General features: G+C 38.9%; 1 protein-coding gene across 2 annotated transcripts in view; it reads left to right on the forward strand.

Moving 5' to 3' along the window:
- Positions 1 to 774: 774 nt before the first annotated feature.
- Positions 775 to 23,384, forward strand: part of LOC121373665 (organic cation transporter protein-like) — a 65,634-nt gene continuing 43,024 nt past the window's right edge. Inside the window, exons 1-2 of one of the 2 annotated variants that reach the window (XM_041500385.1) lie at positions 775 to 833; positions 3,999 to 4,164. In XM_041500385.1, the coding sequence (XP_041356319.1) occupies positions 4,022 to 4,164 (143 nt within the window). In that variant the 5' untranslated portion in view covers positions 775 to 833; positions 3,999 to 4,021. Of the gene's footprint in view, positions 834 to 3,708; positions 4,165 to 23,384 lie in introns of those variants that run through there. The other variant, XM_041500384.1, reaches the window with a different exon arrangement.

A 23,384-nucleotide genomic window follows, 5' to 3' on the forward strand; every position in this document is an offset into this window, starting at 1 on the left:
TTAAAAAAATTAGACACCCTCCCTCCCCCCTGTAACGCTCCATAACGATAGACCATATACCCCTCAAAATATTACTAACGCTTGGAGACACCCTTTCCATTCACAAAAAAAGTCATGCGACAGATGTAATATAAATTTAACGATTGGTGAAAGCGCAGATCAATACACATTTGAACTCGATTTATATTCATTTGTCTGTACAGCTACATTGTTAAACATTGTCGCAGTGACAGAAAGTTTATGAAAAAAAAAAAAAAAAAGGTTTTACTTAGGAGATAACCATATGGAGTTTTTAGAATTGCGGGTGTTATCGTCTATTTGATCCCGCAAATATCATTTTTGACCGAAGGCGTTAGCCTGAGGTGAAAAATTAAACATTTGCGGGCATCAAATAGACAATAACACCCGCAAATCAAAAACTCAATATGGTTATGTCCATTGTAAACTCAGTCGTTTTTCTACGGAACTAACTGTATATTTGGTATTTCTTGAAACAAAATTCCTGACTACAATCTAACTGTAGACCCTTGAATCATCAACTTCGCCTGTTCCAATTGCTAATGACGTCACTTTCTAATGACGTCATTAGCTTTTCGGGTGTTATTTTCATTTGATCCCGGAAAAATAATGTAATTAACCAATCACAATACAGAACACACTCGCCATTAGTTTACAATAAGAAATAAAGAGCGTTACGTAGCGCTGTTGAATACACCCCCACTCACCCCATGTAAGGCTACATAACGTTTGGACCTACACCCACCCACCCACCCCTCGAGCGTTACGTAATATTTGAATGGCCCCTAACAACAAGCAAACAACGCTCTTTACAGGTCGGTATTTATTTATTTATTTTTTTCATAATTCTGGACAACATATTAATTTAAATTTTTAAAACATGAAATAATTTTTTTTTTTAAGTACCTTTTTATGAAATATATCATTTCAAAAAATTGCGGAAGATATGTTTTATTTATTGTGTACGGAGCCAAAACAAGGGTCTGAAAAGTGACTGTCATCGACCGTTAAGATTACTTTTATTTATTCAATGTATAGTCAGGGCCGTAGCTAGCAAGAGGGCAAGGGGGGCATTTGCCCCCCCCCCCCCCGAAAAAATCCGGAAAGCATTATAGAAACTTAAAGAAAATTCTCTTCTTAACTGTCTAAAGGGACATTCCTGAGTTTGCTGCTAACTAACAGAGACTTTTTAACGATTGTAATTAAAAATCAAATATATTTTCCTGCATAAAATATTAGTGGCTGTATATTAAACATGTTTCTGATCGTTCTAATATTTGTACTGGGTTAAATTTCGTTTTATTTCCTAAAATATATTTTTTCGTACGTACGAAATTATTTGAAGACGAAATCCAGTTTGGGCTTCTTACAAATATTAAGACGACTAGAAACACATTGAATATACAGACACTGATATTCTAAACAAGAAAATATATTTAATATGTAAGTTTAATCGTAGAAATATTTTATTAGTCGGAAACATATTACAATGCAGCAAACTCAGGAATGTCCCTTTAAGGAGTTTTAGACTATTAACTACTCAGTTGCCCCCCTCCCCCCCCCCCCCAAACCAAAAAATCCTAGCTATGGCCCTGATAGTGCTATTCGTTTGTATGTAGTTTAAACCAACAGTATAATTAATAATTACTTGTATGCATTAAAGTTAAAGTTTGGTTTGTTTAACGTAACCACTAGAGCACATTGATTAATTAATCATCGGCTATTTGATGTCACACATTTGGTAATTCTGACATGTAGTCATCAGAGGAAACCCGCTACATTTGTCTATTAGCAGCACAGGATCTATATTATGCACTTTTCCACAAACAGGAAAGCACATACCATGGCCTTTGACCAATTGTGGTGCACTGGTTGGAACGGGAAAACCCCCAACAACAATCAGTTGAATGGATCCACCAAGGTGGTTCGATCTTACGACGCAAGTACCTCGTGCGAGCACTTAACCGACTGAGCATTAAAGGGATATTCCTGAGTTTGATGCAATGTTTAAGATGTTATCGACTAATACTTTTTCACGATTGTAATTACATATCAAATATATTTTTCTGCATAAAATATTACTGGCTGTATATTAAACGTGTTTCTGATCGTTCTAATATTTGTACTAGGTTAAATTTCATTTTATTTCCTAAAATATTTTATAATAAAATATAAATTATTTGAAGACAAAATCCAGATAGGGCTCTTTACAAATATTAAGACGACCAGAAACACATTGAATATATAGACACTGATATTCGGAAACATCTTACACTGCAGCAAACTCAGGAATGTCCCTTTAAATAATATAACTTAATAAAAAAAATAAAAAAAAAAATAATAATAATAATTTCAGTATTATCCTGTATATATTTATTATTCTGTTGTACATTGTATCGTACTGATAGGTTATAAAAACGTACAGCAATAAAGACTTGAATTTGTCAGCTCAAAATAAACGAATGTCACAAAAACTGGACCACTCCAGATCCGTCTCTGGGACAAAGAACATTACAAATCGATTAACACAAATAACGCCGGGGAAATCAATAGCAAGGCCGTATCTAGTCTAAAATAAGAGGGGTGACAGTACAAACGAATCGAGACACAGTGCAGGCGGTCCCTCCTATATATATATATAAAAAAATAATAATAATATTACACTTCGTATTTTAATGGACACTGGCGTACACAAAAGGGGCTACCGGGGCTCTGCCCCTCCCCCTCAATCACACGTCTTTTTACCCACCACGTTATATATTTCCCTGTCGCCCCACAAAACTAACAGTGTGCTTCACCCACCCCCACCCCACCCCACCCATATGGTTGCCCCTCCACCCGCCATATAAAATCCTGACCACGCTAGTGGTTGTAAATTTATACACCTGCAGAACGTCCCTGCTAACGGGAATGTGAACAGACTTGTATTCGTCACTAAAACAAAGCATCTTAATAAGCATTGATAAATAATAATCAGAAAATACAAAGGGGGAATCCAGTCGCGTGTGCAGGGGGTGGATGTCTGGGTTTGAACCCCCCCCCCCAACCCTTGCTCAAGCAAAGTTTCTTCTGGGGAATTTTTGTGTTGGGGGCGGGAGGTAGCCCAGTGGTAAAGAGCTTGCTCGATGCGCGATCGGTCTGAGATCGATCCCCGCCGATGGGCCCCATTGGGCTATTTCTCGTTCCAGCCAGTGCACCACGACTGGTATATCAACGGCCGTGGTATGTACTACCCTGTCTGTGGGATGGTGCATATAAAAGATCCCTTGCTGCTAATCGAAAAGAGTAGCACATGAAGTGGCGACAGCGGGTTTCCTCTCTCAATATCTGCATGGTCCTTAACCATATGTCTGGCGCCATATAGCCGTAAATAAAATGTGTTGAGTGCATCGTTAAATAAAACATTTCCTTCTTCTTGTTTTCTTTTTTTTCAAATAGGCCTATATTTCCCGGGGAAACATGGCATGACTCTATCCCACCCCTATAAACTTCGGTCGCCACAGTTTAGAGACGCCCCTCCCTTCCACCCCCCTCCCCCTCCCCGCTAAAAGTCCTGCACACGCGCCTTGAATCACAGAAATGAAATAATAATAATAATAATAAAACAACCCTAGTAAGGCCTCTCATGGTCATGCCGTATTACGCCATGGCGCATGTTTGACAGGGGAAGAGAAATAGCGAGAAGGGGGGTCCGTGAGTGATGGTAGCTATATTATGTTACAAGAACTGCGCTTTTTATAGCAGTACCGAAACCGGGATATTTACTTCTGCTCGGACAGTAGTATAAATATAGTTCCGTGACCAATATAGCGCATTGTGGGTTAACTTACGGACTCCAGGCAGTCCAAAAACTCTAACAGGCTGTGCGGAGATTTCGTCCACGTTGCGTAGTTTGCTTTATTTAGTTATGTCGTAGAAGCAACGTGTCATTCGTTCACACTAGAAAAGGTGCTTTAAAAACAGTTTTTAATATTATATAGATTTTTAGATAAATAGAAGCTCAATGAATTTCGACGCGGTTCTGCGACATCTTGGAGAGTTTGGGACCTACCAGAAGAGGCTATGTACTCTGCTGTGGCTTCCAGGAATCACCACCGGAATGCGGATGGTGGTTAGCGCGTTCATCCAGTTTATTCCGGAACATAGGTGAGAGATATATATTTACTAGTATTATTAGAAGTTTTACATTATTTTTGCTCTTAGTTTCGTGCGCCCATCCGGGTACAGAAACACACACACACACACACACACACACACACACACACACACACACACACACAGAGAGAGAGAGAGAGAGAGAGAGAGAGAGAGAGAGAGAGAGAGGAGAGAGGAGGAGGGAGAGGAGAGAGGGGGAGGGAGATAGAGAGGAGAGGGGGGATAGAGAGAGAGGGAGGGAGGGAGGGGGAGAGGATGGGTAGGATAGAAGAGATATATAGAGATAGGAATGAATGTTAGAGAGAGGAAGGAGGGAGAGAGGGGTGTGGAGGGGAGAGAGAGAGGAGGAGATGAGATAGAGGAGAGAGAGATGAGAGAGAGAGAGAGAGAGAGAGAGGAGAGAGAGAGGAGAGAGAGAGAGAGGAGAGAGAGAGCCAGGGGAGGAAGAGATACGAAGGGAGGGAGAGAGTGAGACGGACAGGTAGAGAGAGAGAGAGAGAGAGAGAGAGAGAGAGAGAGAGAGAGAGAGAGAGAGAGAGAGAGACAGACAGACAGACAGACAGACAGACAGATACAGACATAAATAGAGTGAGAGTGATGTTTGAATATATGTTCATGACGAGACATTTGGACGGTTATGGTCGCTCTTTCAAATGTGACCATATTAAAAAAAGTTTGTTTTGTTTAACGACACCACTAGAGCACATAGACTTATTAACAATTGGCTATTGGATCTAAAACATTTGATAATTCTGATATATAGTCTTAGAGAGGAAACCCGCTACATAGTAACAAGGTAGTGTAGACAGGATAGCACATACCACGACATTTGATATAGCAGTCGTGGTTAATTGACTACAAAGAGGAAATAGCCCAATGTACCCATCGACGGTTTCAAGCTTAGGTCACAATCGTAATGGTCAACGCGTGATGTGTAACGTCAGTAACCATTTTAATGTTTGTAATTGCAAGTAACGTCAGTTACAATCTTAATACCTGTTCCTGATTTTAAATGATACCGTCGAGTTGAGTTGTAGCAATCTTAGGTAACAATCGTCAAGGTCCACGTGTAATGTTTTAACAATCTAGACTATTTGTGTTGTATTATGTTACAAAGCAAACAGACTTAGTAAAAAAAAAAAAAAAAAAAAAAGTGTTTTAGGAAACATGCCGAAATTATTTTTGTTTAATTAAATAGCGAAGGTCGGGGGATTCTTTTGGTGGTGGTTGTTTTGTGGGGTTTGTTGTTCGTTTGTCGTTGTTTTGTTTTGTTTTGTTTTGTTTGTTATTTTGTTTGTTGTCGGGTTTTTTTTCTCTTTTTTTTTTTTTCTTTTTTTGTTGTTGTTTGGTTGGGGTTTTTTTTTTTGTTGTTGTTGGTTTTTTTTGTGTGTTTTTTTTTTTTTGGGGGGGGGATGGGGTTTTCGGTGTGGGTTTTTTTATGTGTTTTTTTTAGGGGGGGGGGTGTTACATCCCTACGGGTCCGTCCTATTATAATGTTATGTATGTACTACATCTTAATAAAAAAAAAAGGGGGAAATTACTACATCGAAAAACAAACAGTCTGCCCTTTTTCTTAGCTCGAGTGTTCTCTAGCGCTGCCCTGTTCGTGTATTGGTCCCGAACCAACCTACCGGCCTCGGTGGCGTCGTGGCAGGCTATCGGTTTACAGGCTGGTAGGTACTGGGTTCGGATCCCAGTCGAGGCATGGGATTTTTAAATCTAGACACCGACTCCAAACCCTGAGTGAGTACTCCGCAAGGCTCAATGGGTAGGTGTAAACCACTTGCACCGACCAGTGATCCATAACTGGTTCAACAAAGGCCATGGTTTGTGCTATTCTGCCTGTGGGAAGCGCAAATAAAAGATCCCTTGCTGCTAATCGGAAGAGTAGCCCATGTAATGGCGACAGCGGGTTTCCTCTCAAAATCTGTGTGGTTCTTAACCATATGTCTGACGCCATATAACCGTAAATAAAATGTGTTGAATGCGTCGTTAAATAAAACACTTCTTTCTTTCTTTCGAACCAATCTAAACACCAGAACCAACACATACAGGTTACACACCACCATTAAATACTCCATGCAGTTCAATGTCTGGGTCAGAATATATTCTGTGAAAAATGCACCACTATCGAGAGGGTCTTGTGACTACTAATTTTAGGGAGTGCTCTCAACTGACAGTGTAAAAAATCAACATAGGTCGACCACAAACATGTTCTGACCAGCGCCTCGTGTTGCTGCTATACAGTGACACCATACCACTTGCACAGTTGTTATCAGTTAGTACTACGTGTAACAAGTTACGTCAAACCAATGGGTTATTTAAATATTACAAAGGTCAAGCTACGTGTAATCATCAAAGAAAGATTTTAAAAAGTATATCAGAATTTTGTAGTATGTTTTTAATGAGGAACTATTTCCTAAACCGGACTATATTAAGCTGCACTGGCGTAGGAAACGGGGGGGGGGGGCGTAGGAAACGGGGGGGGGGGGGGGGGGGGCATGTGCAACACACACTTTTCAGATATTTTGTTTTATATTTGCTTTATAATAGTGTAAATATAAAAGTGTCCCACCCTCTCCACACACACACACACACACACACACACACACCTTTTGGCACCTTCCTACGCCACTGAGCTGCTACAGCAAGTAACGACACGCCAAATGGTGGAGTGTTGCCCAAACAGGAAAGGACTTGAAAACACTCGAACTACTTGTTTTTATGGGTAGGACTGTGATCCCGGAAACACTGTGATCCCGGAAACACAAATATTTATTCCCAGGCCTTATCTTAAAATGTGCTGGACTGACATTCTCTTTAACCAGACATTGCTGTCACGTGATCCCCATGTCTGTCGAGGCTCGTCCCGTGACCCGCTTGGCGGGGGTCTCTGTGTTTGGGGGTTGTTTCTCAGAAGAATGCCAATGCATCTGGTCCGACGGTTCTGGGGTATCCATTACGAGATGAATCGTTCCCGGTGCTGCTGTCCAGATGCGATAGTTCAATAATACTATTAATAGACTGATTAGTCGCGTCGCGCTTGTTCAGCGAGTATTATAGTATGCGTCAGTAGGTTCCATTAGACCAAATCAATTCCTATTGCCGATAATGTTAACGTGTACTAATAAAACTGATATAAGCAGCGTTTCAACACACCCAGGAAGTACAGCAATAGAAAGTGTGGCACCTCACATCTAATCTAGCTGCAAGAAAATGGGGGGTCAGGTATCATTTAAGAGATTTAATTTATGTTTTTAATAGCAACAGTCATTTTTGCTGAAAATTGCAGTTCCATTTTTGGGGGTACCCCGCATTAGTTTCAACCTCTGGTATATACTACATAACAACTGTATAACAAATAAAAGTGTATTTATTTATTGTCAATGGATAATAGTATTTGCACAAATAATCAATGTCACATATTACTACCAATCACACCCACAGCTGCTTTTACTCCGTAAATATTTGACGGTGCACGTCGAACTTTGACACGGTACTCTCTTCTTTGGTACTATGCAACCTATATCAACAAAATATATTTTTCAAAAAGTGTCCAATTGGGTGTTTTCATGACTATCAGGATCTTCTGTGTTCTGATATGATGTGACAACATACTTGAAAGTGTTGTTCCTACAGTACAACCTGATTTAATGTACACTCAGGAAGCATCAGTGTTATGCAAAGTTGTATACAAATGCAATGTATCATATTTAAAACAAATAATAAATAAAAATACTACTCTTGAAGATACATACTATGGGATGGTTGTGTATGCTTAGTTGCATAGGTAGTGTGTGCATGCATAGTCAGAGTCTCTCATTTCCAATAAATAATTACCTTAAAACTCATTTATTGCAGTGACCCTGTATTTTGAAAGACTTTAATGGGCATAGGATAAGAACTTCACTAGAAAAAAAGCATATTACATGTGGTATCTGAAATGAACACCACTGCATCCACAAATAGTAGTAAATTAATGTGGTACACATCATGGTGGGGTAAACACCCAAGATATGGACTATGCTGGGATGTCAAGTCACTGAATGCAATATTTTCAAACCATCAGCCTAGTTGGTTTTTATATATGCATTATTAAATCCACCGACAGCTACCAATATATCTGTTGATATTTTATTAATAATCTCCAGTGATTGGTGCTTACAGACATGTATCATATCTAGAGTTATCATTAGGGTTTTACATCTTTATTTTTTATTTGTCATAAAAAAAAGCACATTCAATCCATCAAAAGAGTGCGAAAGTCATTTTTCTTTAATTATTTTCTGTTTTAAATTTACAACTGAATATAATATTTATATCGTATGCATTACTACAATCTGTAATGTAACACATCATTTACATAGTAATATTGGAAAATATAGCTTTACAAGTGTGGTAATAGTGGAAGATAATACTAACACACTCCTAGGTAGATTAACAAATGTGTCAAAATTGCTCTTGTACTTGGTATATACTTCAAATACCCTTTACTATAGAAACCTCACTGAATATATGGACAGATTTAATGAACTGACCTAAAGCTATCATTACCAAGCTTATATTTGTGTACAAATAAAGAAGAGAATGCAAAATGGGCTACACAGAACCCACTTCTGTAGATTTTAATGTTTTTTGCCAAACTCACAAAAACAATTGTAAAAAACTCCCATATTTGCCTAAAACATAATTCACCAACCTAAAAAGTATGTTAAATTACAGCAGAAATCAGGTTATTTAAATATAGTCATTCCAGAGCCAATTGCATTCAAATACACATTGTTAATGGAGATCTAAAAGCTTAACCTAATATCAGCTAACATTATTTTTTAACGAAAAATAAATTATTACTAATAGCTTATTTCATCTTGCCTAGACTTATTATCCTAAATAAGATTAGTGTTATATGACATGTCCATCACCTTGGATAAATAAGCTTTAAAATATTTTAAGTTAAAAATATATGGGCCAAAATCTCCGATTGGTCAGCACAGACTTTTTTTCAAACTCTATTCTCAGCAGTGCACAGTAAATTAATGCCAAGGTCAAGGTCATTATGAACTCCCATGCCTGAGTGTAACCTAATTAAGCAATTATGACTGTCAAATAACAGTAAATGGCACACAATATAAAAATAATGATAATATAGTGAAATATGCTATAGGTTCCATTAGACCAAATCAATTCCTATTGCCGATAATGTTAACGTTTACTAATAAAACTGATATAAGCAGCGTTTCAACACACCCAGGAAGTACAGCAATAGAAAGTGTGGCACCTCACATCTAATCTAGCTGCAAGAAAATGGGGGGTCACGTATCATTTAAGAGATTTAATTTATGTTTTTAATAGCAACCGTCATTTTTGCTGAAAATTGCAGTTCCATTTTTGGGGGTACCCCGCATTAGTTTCAACCTCTGGTATATACTACATAACAACTGTATAACAAATAAAAGTGTATTTATTTATTGTCAATGGATAATAGTATTTGCACAAATAATCAATGTCACATATTACTACCAATCACACCCACAGCTGCTTTTACTCCGTAAATATTTGATGGTGCACGTCGAACTTTGACATGGTACTCTCTTCTTTGGTACTATGCAACCTATATCAACAAAATATATTTTTCAAAGTGTGTCCAATTGGGTGTTTTCATGACTATCAGGATCTTCTGTGTTCTGATATGATGTGACAACATACTTGAAAGTGTTGTTCCTACAGTGCAACCTGATTTAATGTACACCTCAGGAAGCATCAGTGTTATGCAAAGTTGTATACAAATGCAATGTATCATATTGAAAACAAATAATAAATAAAAATACTACTCTTGAAGATACATACTATGGGTTGGTTGTGTATGCTTAGTTGCATAGGTAGTGTGTGCATGCATAGTCAGAGTCTCTCATTTCCAATAAATAATTACCTTAAAACTCATTTATTGCAGTGACCCTGTATTTTGAAAGACTTTAATGGGCATAGGATAATAACTTCACTAGAAAAAAAGCATATTACATGTGGTATCTGAAATGAACACCACTGCATCCACAAATATTAGTAAATTAATGTGGTACACATCATGGTGGGGTAAACACCCAAGATATGGACTATGCTGGGATGTCAAGTCACTGAATGCAATATTTTCAAACCCATCAGCCTAGTTGGGTTTTATATATGCATTATTAAATCCACTGACAGCTACCAATATATCTGTTGATATTTTATTAATAATCTCCAGTGATTGGTGCTTACAGACATGTATCATATCTAGAGTTATCATTAGGGTTTTTACATCTTTTATTTTTTATTTGTCATAAAAAAAAGCACATTCAATCCATCAAAAGAGTGCGAAAGTCATTTTTCTTTAATTATTTTCTGTTTTAACTGAATATAATATTTATATCGTATGCATTACTACAATCTGTAATGTAACACATCATTTACATAGTAATATTGGAAAATATAGCTTTACAAGTGTGGTAATAGTGGAAGATAATACTAACACACTCCTAGGTAGATTAACAAATGTGTCAAAATTGCTCTTGTACTTGGTATATACTTCAAATACCCTTTACTATAGAAACCTCACTGAATATATGGACAAGATTTAATGAACTGACCTAAAGCTATCATTACCAAGCTTATATTTGTGTACAAATAAAGAAGAGAATGCAAAATGGCTACACAGAACCCACTTCTGTAGATTTTAATGTTTTTGCCAAACTCACAAAAACAATTGTAAAAAGTCCCATTTATGCCTAAAACATAATTCACCAACCTAAAAAGTATGTTAAAATTACAGCAGAAATCAGGTTATTTAAATATAGTCATTCCAGAGCCAATTGCATTCAAATACACATTGTTAATGGAGATCTAAAAGCTTAACCTAATATCAGCTAACATTATTTTTTAACAAAAAATAAATTACTACTAATAGCTTATTTCATCTTGCCTAGACTTATTATCCTAAATAAGATTAGTGTTATATGACATGTCCATCACCTTGGATAAATAAGCTTTAAAATATTTTAAGTAAAAAATATGGGCCAAAATCTCCAATTGGTCAGCACAGACTTTTTTTCAAACTCTATTCTCAGCAGTGCACAGTAAATTAATGCCAAGGTCAAGGTCATTATGAACTCCCATGTCTGACTGTAACCTAATTAAGCAATTATGATTGTCAAATAACAGTAAATGGCACACAATATAAAATAATGATAATATAGTGAATATATGCTATAGGTTCCATTAGACCAAATCAATTCCTATTGCCGATAATGTTAACGTTTACTAATAAAACTGATATAAGCAGCATTTCAACACACCCAGGAAGTACAGCAATAGAAAGTGTGGCACCTCGCATCTAATCTAGCTGCAAGAAAATGGGGGGTCACGTATCATTTAAGAGATTTAATTTATGTTTTTAATAGCAACCGTCATTTTTGCTGAAAATTGCAGTTCCATTTTTGGGGGTACCCCGCATTAGTTTCAACCTCTGGTATATACTACATAACAACTGTATAACAAATAAAAGTGTATTTATTTATTGTCAATGGATAATAGTATTTGCACAAATAATCAATGTCACACATTGCTACCAATCACACTCACAGCTGCTTTTACTCCGTAAATATTTGATGGTGCACGTCGAACTTTGACATGGTACTCTCTTCTTTGGTACTATGCAACCAGCAGGCGCCGGTGCAGGAAATTGTGCAGGGTGAGGGTTGATGGGGGGAAGGGGACAGGGGTAGTCCATCTTTTAAAGAAGGGGATCGCCCAAAGAAGCAATATTTGAAAGAAAGGAAATGGTTTATTTAACGACGCCCTCAACACATTTTATTGACGGTTATATGGCGTCAGACATATGGTTAAGGACCACACAGATATTGAGAGAGGAAACCCGCTGTCGCCACTTTATAGGCTGCTCTTTCCGATTAGCAGCAAGGGATCTTTTATATGCACCATCCCACAGACAGGATACTGCATACCACGGCCTTTGTTACACCAGTTGTGGAGCACTGGCTGGGACGAGAAATAGCCCAATGAGGCCACCGACGAGGATCGATCCTAAACCGAAGGGGATCGATCCTAAACCGACCGCGCATCAATCGAACGCTTTACTACTGGGCTACACCCGTCCCCCCCCCCCCCCCAAAAAAAAAAAAAAAAATTAAATAATAATAATTGGAGTAGAGGGTACAAGAATAAGTGATAGGGGTCCCAGCCTCCAGGAGAGTTAAAGTTCGTTTTTGTGTAACGATACCACTAGAGCACATTGATTATTATTCGTTCAGCAAGGTTACGATATACATCAGCACACGCCTGTACATGAACTTGTGCGCGCGGTGTGGGGAGGAGGTGGGGGGGGGGGGGGGGGTGCGTCAGGGGTGCTCAATTCATTCAGTGCAACTTATTTTTGTGTGTACTTCCATCCAATTAAAGTTCAAGCACGCTGTTCTGGGCACACCTCAGCTATCTTGACTGTCTGTCCAGGACAGAGGTTTAATTGTTAGTTGTTAGTGGTTAGTGAGAGAGAGGAAGGTGTAGTGGTCTTACACCTACCCATTGAGTCGTTAAACCTCGCTCTGGGTGGGAGCCGGTACCTGGCAGCGAACTCAGTACCTACCGGCCTGATGTACGATGGCTTAACCACGACACCGCCGAGGTCGAGTGTGGTCTAGTCTGGTTATTAGCGTCCAGCTTGTTCAGCAAGGACCACTGTATACTTCAGCATACGCCAGTGCAGAAACTTGTGCGGCGCGCGGTGTGTGTGTGGTTCGATCCTGCGACGCAAGCACCCCAGGCGAGCGCTAAATCGACTGAGCTAAATCCCGACCCTGGGACTCTAGTTGTGGCACTAGGCACATTTTTATCTTTATATATACAGTCACTCTCGGAGAACACTGTCTATTAATCATGATATGAGACGACAGTAAACGTGTAACGTGTGTGTGTGTGTGTGTGGGGGGGGGGGGGTATGATGGTGGGGTTCATTCACCCGACCCCTGCCTCCTTGTTACTCCAATATAATCAGTTGCCTCCGTTTCACTGACCTTACATTTTGTCTTGATACTGTAAATATTTTAAAAGTCTGTATGTTTGTCTGTCTCTTACTGACCCCCCCCCCCCAACCTTTCTCAATCACCTAAGTCAGGGCCGTAGCTAGGATTTTGTTGTTGTTGGGGGGGGGGGGGGGCAACTGAGTAGTTAATAGTCTAAAACTCCTTAAACGGTTAAGAAGAGAATTTGCTTTAAGTTTCTATATTTTTTCCCGCTAACTACGCCTTCTCTCTCTCTCTCTGTCTGTGTGTGTCTCTCTCTCTGTGTGTCTCTCTGTCTCTTTCTCTCTCTCTCTGTCTGTGTCGCTCTCTCTCTCTCTCTCTCTCTCTCTCTCTCTCTCTCTCTCTCTCTCTTAGTTTGCTCGAACATCCCCATCGCTTTTCCCCGAATGCGAGGATTTGCTCCAGCATTGGAGGGGGACGAGGATGGGGGGAGGGGGTAGGTAGTTGCTCCCTAGTCTCAACCCACCCTGCCCCATCTCGTACGCTTTTGTGCCTTCACCTCTCGTCGGTAGTCTAACATTTATCCTCGAGAGCGTTCACATTCATATTAATTTAACCCTGTTAGGGCCCCTTTATTGATGCTATTTATATCCGTAGTCTCCACGGGGAAATAAAAACTAAAAACCAATCTAATTAAAATTAGCTCCACGTTACATGTGGATCTAACACCAGCCAGTTGGAGCTCATGTCCACCAATCAAAACCTTACTTGCAGAATCCTGCCAGTGATTTCAAACTAACAACACTGCGTAGTCCCCAATGACCAGGTAACATTTCGTCTGTAAATAATAATTTAAATATTGACCAATCACTCTTCGCCTTTTATAACGTTATTTGGGAGCATACAAATTCTAAAAATATCGGGCGAGTCTATTTTAGTGGCCGCAGTACAGCGAACCATACCAATACGTACGGGGTGGGTTATCAGTCTTCAATTTTACATTAAAAATTATTTATTTATTTATATAACCACCCCCCCCCCCCCCCCCCCCCCCCCCAACTAAATCAGTCTTCAGTTTTACATTACAAATTATTTATTTTATAAAATAAAACATGTTTTAAGGCATTCGTAATTCACACGAAACATGTCGTATACCCTCAGGATAATTCGGAATGTTTTCAAATTAATAGTGGAGATAATTTTAATTAGCCTGACTAAAAACTGTCCAACATTTAGTTTTTATTTCCCCGTGTTACCGTATCAGGATCCTTGGACTCATTTCCCTCGGCCAGAACACAACTGTGGGTTTTCTTACACCAAATCTGTTTCCGTTGGTGTTAATATTAACAGGTTCTAACATAACGGTGAACTATATAACAAGCGGTAAAGGTATTCCACCCAGTCGCATCTTGAAGGTAAACAGCTGCAGGTTACCTTACTCTAAATTAATTTCCATTGGTGTTAAAGTTAACTTGTTCTACTGAAAATAAAATGTACCCCGATACCGGTGTATCAAAGAGTGTGGTACGTACAGTCCTATATGTGGAGTACACATATTAAAGGAGACCGGACACCAAACCATATATACGGCGTAATGAATTTGTTTGCCGTCATAAACCACAACACGCAACTACCGCGCTCCCCTTATTGACAAAGTTAAGCGTGCCAGTGTTGGTTGGGGTTTTTTTTCGCCGATCTCCGATGTTTGCCGGAAACTGTCGACAATTGAAGAGCTAGACCCGTGACGTCATCGATGAGAAGAAAACTGAACAAACTACCAAGCAGCATGGACGAACTTAGCGATTCGAGTGACGAGGAATTGTGTCCAGCTTGTGCTAATGGCATCAAACCGTATCAGTTTGAACCACTTATCAGAGACTTTGTCCCTAATCCTGGAAATGTTGTCTTAGACGAAAATTCGGATGAATCAATTAGCCGACGAAGACGAGGAAGCCACACGGTCATAGACTAGAATACAAGCATTTTTTTAAACATAATTTGTTATGATATTTTTAATGTAAACTGAAGCAAATGGACCTAATTAGAAGAAAAGCACACAAAATGTAATAATATTTCATCATAAATCTTGTTCAGCATAGATGTAAATATGACACGTCAATGGATATTCCATAGGCCGATTTCGCAAATTTGCAAAAAGCGTCCCCTCCTCACCAAAGCAAGATATAATAATTTAACAAAAAACTTTGTTCTCTTAACTAGTTATCCTCCAAGTTTTAATGTGTTTGGTTAAACCGTGTATTTTTAATTATTAAGAAAATGTGTTACCAGTCTGCCGAAACTGTCCACAGCCGGGTACAGAAACACAGAAATGTTAGAAAATATCATACTGTTGCCACATACTGACAATCAGTTTACAACTAATATGTCTTATCGACAATATTATTATGTAGTCTTTGCATTTATTAATATAAAATACAACAGGCCCGTAGGAAATGGGGAGGGCGGGCCTAGGGGCTTGTTCTCCATCACACACTCTAGGATGACCCCCCCCCCCCCCCCCCCCACACACACACACACACTAGATAATATGTAGAGGGTGAGGTTAGGAACCAATTCCTTTTATCTTTAGGATTTTGTAATCATGATTTCAAACCAACTGTTTCAGGTAGTTTGCTCCACATACTGACATAAAACACATTTGTTATATATTGGAATAAAATAAAAATAATTACAATATATCCAGTGTTATTTTCTTTAATCATTCATGGGGGAAGAAGGAAGTCCTGATGAAAATATATTAAAGGTAAAACAAAATAAAATATGATGCTTATTCCATGTGGTAACTATTGTTAATTTTGCTTTAAATTGCTAGATGCCAAAAGTGATTAATTATATTATTTTATGGTAACAGTCGAAAATTAGACGACCAATTGTTTCAACCTCTGTCAAAGGTACCAGGTTTTCTGCCAGAAAATAATTTGAGGGTACGTAATAAAACAGGCCCGTAGGAACCCCACTTGCGAGCTTTTTTTTTATCACATTAATTTTTGCCATTGTAACCAAAATCTGATGTAGAGTTTGTACCCGGTTCGTCAGTACATACATGTAAGTTTACCTTCCGCACCCTCTAGCAGAAACTCAGGGTGGGTATTAAAACAATTATTTGGTGTAGAGTATTTTTAATATGACATACAGAAAGCATTGGAAAGTACAATTTTATTATGCTTTAATAATCGACATTAGCTTTAAAACTAATTAACCATCATTCCTTCTGGCCAGAGTACATATGTTGTTCCTGCCAAAGTGTTAGCATTTTAATTTTAATGGCAATATACTGAACTGACGATAAACATTGTTAACTAACGTAATAATTCACGTTTTGAAGGTGTTTTGTTATGAGGTTAACAAACCAACTAGATCAAGAAACGTTAGTATGGAGTCGTTATGGGCTGTCGGTGAAAATTAATTTGGTAATTATAGGTAAATAAATGTGAAGTTTAAATATTCGTATGTGAACAAATTGCAATACCTTTATTTAATGTATATCTAAGTACATACTTGTTTTAATTTTCACATTGTAAATGTACCATAACCTGCTGTATTTAGTTGGTGTAAAACCCGTTCGACGACAATAATGCGTCCATGTTTTGAAACAACTTTCGTTTTTTTGGAAATCGAAACCATGATGTTGGCCGTTTCTTGAGATGCATTGCTGTTACTGTTGCAGTTAAACACTGCGCAGTTAACCATCATATAATTACGTCGACAGTATATAATAACACTAATTATCTTGTAAATTAAATTTCCGATAAACTTGGAGACAAAAAAAAAAAGTAAAAAAAAAGACTACTAAAAGGCACAACCAAAGAATCAACACGTATACCGGTATTGCTTGGTAACTCTCACCGATGACGTTTTGCCTCGCTTTCGTTCAGATCTATGCATAATCCCGCCCACTTCTGTTTTTACCCCAAACCTATGACGCGCAGCTGACCGGTGCCTCGCAGCGAGCCGGGCGTTAGAGTAATGCGGTCTCTGACGCACTACATGTCTTTTGGTGTCCGGTCTCCTTTAAGGGAAATATCCATAGCTTACAGGTTGCACTATACCAATTAATTTCCGACTGGGTCGAAGTTCGAGGTGTACCGAACTTATGATAGAGAAGTTAACACCACAAGTCCTGTGATTGGTTATAAATGTGAGTGTGTTGGTTGTAAACAAAATTGGTTTCATCTGGGCTAAAAATGTATGCAATTTTATTTGATGTAGTACCACCGTGTCAAGTAGCCTTGTGCTTGGAACATGTATGGGGTACCTGTAAAAAAAAGTACTAAAATTTTGTGCGAAACTAGGGGTGTTGCAGAAACATCTGGTTATACCGAAAATGAGCCATGAAAGGTACCATTTTCTGCAGTTAATACTTTGAGGTAGGGGTTGTAGTGCTGATATTTATGGGTCACAGTTTGGTTGATATATTGCATATAGTGTTTTTAAACACAAACGTTAACATGGTCGCCTATGGGATTTGAATTGGTATAGTCCAACCTACAGCCATTGCAACATGAAAATAGTCGTTAGGAGTCAGACGTAGCCATATGTTACATTGGTTCTAATTTACCTCAGACGTATAGTCCAGGCAAAATAGTGAAAGACCCATCACAAAGTGCAAAAGTTTTAATTGCAACTCTATTCAACTCTGTGTGTAGTACAAAATAACATCAAAAATGTAGAACAAGATAATTAGTGGAACGAATTTATATTCAACGTTGAAAATACGCTTGTTAAAATAAGTTAGGGGACACTACCATTTTAATTTATTGCCTGTGCATTCAACTAGTAACTCAATTAAACATTATGAGCATAACTTTAACAGCTGTCTAACACTTAAAAAAGTGTTGCAATATTAATATTGTAAATCGTTTTCATATGCAGTGTCTGAGCAAAAATATGTCATGTATTCTACCACCTACTTACTGTGATTTCCATTTCATTCTCAATATCTATTACGGTATTTCACGTGCAATATGCATTAAAGTATTCGATTTAATGTTGTAATGGTGATGTAATGATTCATCGGTCTAAACGCTGGTAGTACAGAGTTCGCACCCCAGTAACCGCTCCTACCCAGTGTTTTAACAGCCCAGGAGGAGGTGTAAAGCCACTACACCGACCTTTCACCAATAATTAACTATTCATCCACTGTCCTTTAGAAACAGCCTGAATAACCGAACCGTGTCCAGGAAAGCGTACTTGAACCTTAATTGGATACATGCACGAAAATCAAGTTAAAATGAATGAAACGAATAAATATGCCTTTAGTATAAAGCAAATGCACACTATTAAGGCCTGTGAGAAACACGTCAGCTAATTTTGAAAATGCTTCTACACTTTTTGCCTCATTATTGCCGCTGTAGGTAGTAAAATATTAAATAGCATCAGATCTCACCCGATCAAAGTTCGAAATGCGCCTAACTTTAAGTGGGTTTTTTATCTGGCCAAAAAAAGTAAAGTTTATTTTATTTAACGATGCCACTAGAGCACATTTATTTGTTTATCTTATCATCGGCTATTGGACGTCAAACATATGGTCATTCTGACACTTTTGTTTTAGAGGAAACCCGCTGTCGCCACATAGGCTACTCTTTTACGGCAGGCAGCAAGGGATCTTTTATTTGCGCTTCCCACAGGCAGGATAGCACAAACCATGGCCTTTGTTGAACCAGTTATGGATCACTGGTCGGTGCAAGTGATTTACACCTACCCATTGAGCCTTGCGGAGCACTCACTCAGGGTTTGGAGTCGGTATCTGGATTAAAAATCCCATGCCTCGACTGGGATCCGAACCCAGTACCTACCAGCTTGTATACCGATGGCCTAACCACGACGCCACCGAGGCCGGTTAAATCATTTGAGGGTGCTGAAGAAATGTTGCCAGTGATATTTCCATTACTTATCCTTTAAATATCAAGATATTTCCATTACATTATAGCGTTATGGCAGGTTGGTTCCAAGTCTGTGTCAAATGAAACTGAGAACACATAGCTGTAACAGATACTGTTATGTAATATTCTATGGAACCAAGATAAATGAAATCCCACTCCCACAATTATTTAAAGAAAATGTCATAACATAATACACCTGTTAATCTTGAGTTTTTAATGTATTGGTAATTTCTGTGTCTATGCTAATTTTAATTAAATTTGCTTAAACCATTGCAGACTAATCATATACCAATATCATCATATAGAAAACATAAGAATAACCACTAATATCGTGAATTATTCCAGTTAAAAGCCAATATATTGCATTTCCTATTTCAGTAGGTTCATGGCGGCCATCTTGAATTTCATTATAATATATCTCAATCCAACAAAAAAGAGATTTATGTATTTATAAATAACAATGTAACCTAGACAGCTAGAAGCTGAAATAATAATGTTTTCTTGAATTTTGTTACAGTTTGTTGGTTATATTGACAGCCATATTGAAATTATTAATTTTTTTTATAAGTATAATATCGAACTAAAACACTCCAAACGTAACATATATCAATTCTTAGACATATAAAACATAGGAATAACTTAATATTATGAATATGTATTCAGTTAGAAGCCTAGACATTAAATTTCAAGTTTTAGTGTATAATGTGGCGGCCATCTTGAATCTGTAAGGATAAATAATGGAAATATCAACTGGTAACATATTTGTTTCTTTACATCACCATCCTAATATCATGTAAGATCAACTGAGTTGCCAAAATGCCCTAGGGAGTTCGTTTTTACAATATATAGGCTAATATAATATTGATGACGTCAGTGCTCACACGACCCTAACTTTAAAGACAAATTACTACCTGTTCCACTAATTATATTTTTCTACATTTTCAATATGTTATTCCTGACTAAATTCTGAACAGACACTGTTAATTTCATTACTTTTGCAATTTGTGATGGGTATACCATATAGTTTGTCACAGATTGCCTGGACTAATACGTTTTACTTCAAATACAGGGTTGTCCTGGGGTCACGGAATTCAATTCTCGCAGGCACTTTCCATAGAGAAATTATATCATTGCCTGAATTCAATATGGCTAACAAAATGGCTGCAAAAATAAAAATGTGTTATATGTATCACCTGAAACAATCGTTTTGAAACCAACTTCTGTTTTGAGGTTGTTAAGTCCATTTTTGAAAATATCTACAAGTACAGTTATCTAAAACAACATCTAAAGTAATAATTCTTACGCTGACCGCTATGTCTTTAGGGTGCACCAATCTATTTTTAAATTATCTACAATGTAATGTTACATCATATACACCAAATCCTCAATGCCAACCTGACTGTAATAAATGGGAAAGTCGCAACCAATGACTGTTGTTTTGGTAAAGACTATGGAGTAATTTTTTTTCCATCAATTCCATTTCCTGTCTCTTGATAATTGATATATTACCCAGTCGGCGAAATGTGGTTAAAAACCTACATAGAATCAATTGGACGATTTCAGATTGTGCATGGCTTTACTCCATGTGGAATAGTTATTTGTGGAAGCGATCTAAAGCTTCATGGTTTGCGTCTGTGATATTCGATTGTAGCCTTTCTGGTGACTTATCCATATCAGAATCTAAGTCCTCAAGTTTAATAGGTTTAAATCTCCGTCATAGTCCATTCCTTGATGTGGCGAAGGGGCTTGTATGTCTCAGTGACACAGAGAGCTATGCCAGCAGGAGCTTTGGCTTCTGTTAGGGACACCCAAGCTGGACTGGTCAATGGGTAGAGGCTAGACTGATATGGACTAAGGGTGAGGTAACCCTACACAGAAACCTCGAGTGCTGAAGTCAGAGGTATTGGGCCGCACCGCGCACTCTTAATACACCACAATACCATACATCAACAGCTATTATGACATTAGGTTTAAATGTTACTGGCAGAATTTTGGTAACTGTTGCTTTTGCAATCCTTTTATATTATAGCAGCAATATCACAGCCTTAAAGGGCACGGGTCGTCAAATGAGATGCAACCGTTTCATGCTTCTTTGCGGTTTCCTCATTGTCCATTGCAGTTCTTGCTAGTAACTCTATCATTTGTACTGAAATCAGAAGCACCTCTAAAATTATGTGACTAAATCAGTGTACCTTGTGAAGAAAATACACTCTTTATGAATGCGAAATATACTCTTCAAAAGAAGAAACGCAAAACCACATTGTTGTAACATTTGGAGAATTGATTTAATTATTGAATGGTGAGTCCGATAATTACCAAATGTTGCAGGATTGTTCACAATTCACTCTAGTCCATTGTGAGTAAGTGATAGGACACACCACCAAGGTCAAGGTCATCTGGAGTCAATACCGGGTGTGGCCTCCGCGTGTGTTGACAACTGCCTGGCACCGCCTGCCCATTGAAGCAACCAGAGTACGGATGACGTCCCGGGGGATGGTGGCCCACTCGGCCTGCAAGGCTGCTGCCAGCTCGGGCAGGGTCTGGGGCTGTGGTTGTCGCTGTCGGAGGCATCGGTCCAACTCGTCCCATAGATGCTCAATTGGGTTCAAATCCGGTGATGTCGATGGCCAAGGAAGGACATTAATGTTGTTGTTCTGTAGGAAAGCCATTGTGAGACGTGCTGTGTGAGGCCTGGCGTTGTCATGTTGGAACACTGCGTTGGCGTTGGCCATAACTGGAACGATGTGTGGCCGGAGGATCTGGTCAATGTAGCCCTGTGCATTCAGGTTGCCCTGCACGTGGACCAGGTCAGTTCTGCCAGTGTGTGAGATGGCTGCCCACACCATGACACTACCCCCGCCGAATCTGTCCACTTCCTGCACGCAGTTTGCCGCATAACGTTCACCACGACGCCTATACACGCGACATCTTCCATCATGACGTCGGAGCAGAAATCGGGACTCGTCACTGAACCACACCTGTCTCCATCGCAGTTGAGGCCATTGTCGATGAATCTGGCACCACTGCAGTCGGAGTCGACGGTGTTGTGGTGTTAAGATGACACCTCGAACTGGACGTCTGGCACGAATTCCTACCTCACGTAGACGGTTCCGTACGGTCTGGTCGGATATTCTGCGGCTGTGGAGGTGGCAGTAGTCAATCGTTCCCGAAGGTGGCGTACCCGGATGTAGCGGTCCTGCCCGGGGGTAGTGACCCGTGGTCGACCGGATCTAGGGAGGTCACGTGTTGATCCATGTTGCTGGTAACGGTCCCACAGTCTGGAGATGGTGCTTGGGGACACATGGAATGCCCTGGCAACGGCCGTTCTGGATTCGCCTGCGTCTAGTCGGCCGATGGCATTGTTTCTCTGCGGTTCACTGAGACGTGGCATGTCCTGGATTGTCAACTGTCGGCCAGATACAGAGGCCAGGCAAGCGAACACCCTGCACTTTTATACTGTCGGTGTTCATGTTGCACGTGCAGACAACGCACGTGCAGTGGTGACATGGTTTGCACGTGGCTGCGTTTTTGCGAATATTCACATTTTGGAACTTTATTGTACAGTAGCTGCGTTTTATCGAATGTAACCGTGGGAATGTGTTTGGGACATGCAATGACCTTATATTCACAAAGCATGAACCGGTAGGAAACATAAAATCGGAGTTATAACCCATTTGTACCCTTTTGCGTTTCTTTTTTTGAAGAGTATATGTGTTTTTTATCAGCACAGTTACCACAGAACTGTTTTATAGCTGTTATGGAACAAATGCTCGAACAACCGTTGCACTAAGAAGCCAGCTTACAACATTTTATAAAAAAAGTGAAGTAGATATATATAGATATAGATATATATATATATATATATATATATATATATATATATATTAATTTACTGTGAATACATCATTAGATTATTGGGTGGTGTATTTTCAAAATAAACTTTTGTCGTTGTTTGAATCCTGTGAAGGTACTAAGTTCATTTGATTATTATCGATCATTTGAAAGTATAACCGAATTGCCATGTTATGGGGATGTACATTGTCTAGGTCGAGAAAATGCAATGATAAAGTATATATCAATTATAGAGAGATAAGAAATAGGAATGATAAAATGATATTGGGTGGCTGAAATATGCTGAGTCTAACTATGATGGACTGCATTGACGGAGTCGGTTGATAATTATTATTTACCATAATCGCCTTGGAGGTCTGCACACTGCTGCCAACGATTCTGGAGTGCCTGGATCCCACTGGTGTAGAACGGTTCCTCCTGGTGTTGTAAAAAGTCCTACACAGCAGAA

Source organism: Gigantopelta aegis, chromosome 5 (assembly GCF_016097555.1).
Source record: "Gigantopelta aegis isolate Gae_Host chromosome 5, Gae_host_genome, whole genome shotgun sequence".
Classification (NCBI taxonomy): Eukaryota; Metazoa; Mollusca; class Gastropoda; order Neomphalida; family Peltospiridae; genus Gigantopelta; species Gigantopelta aegis.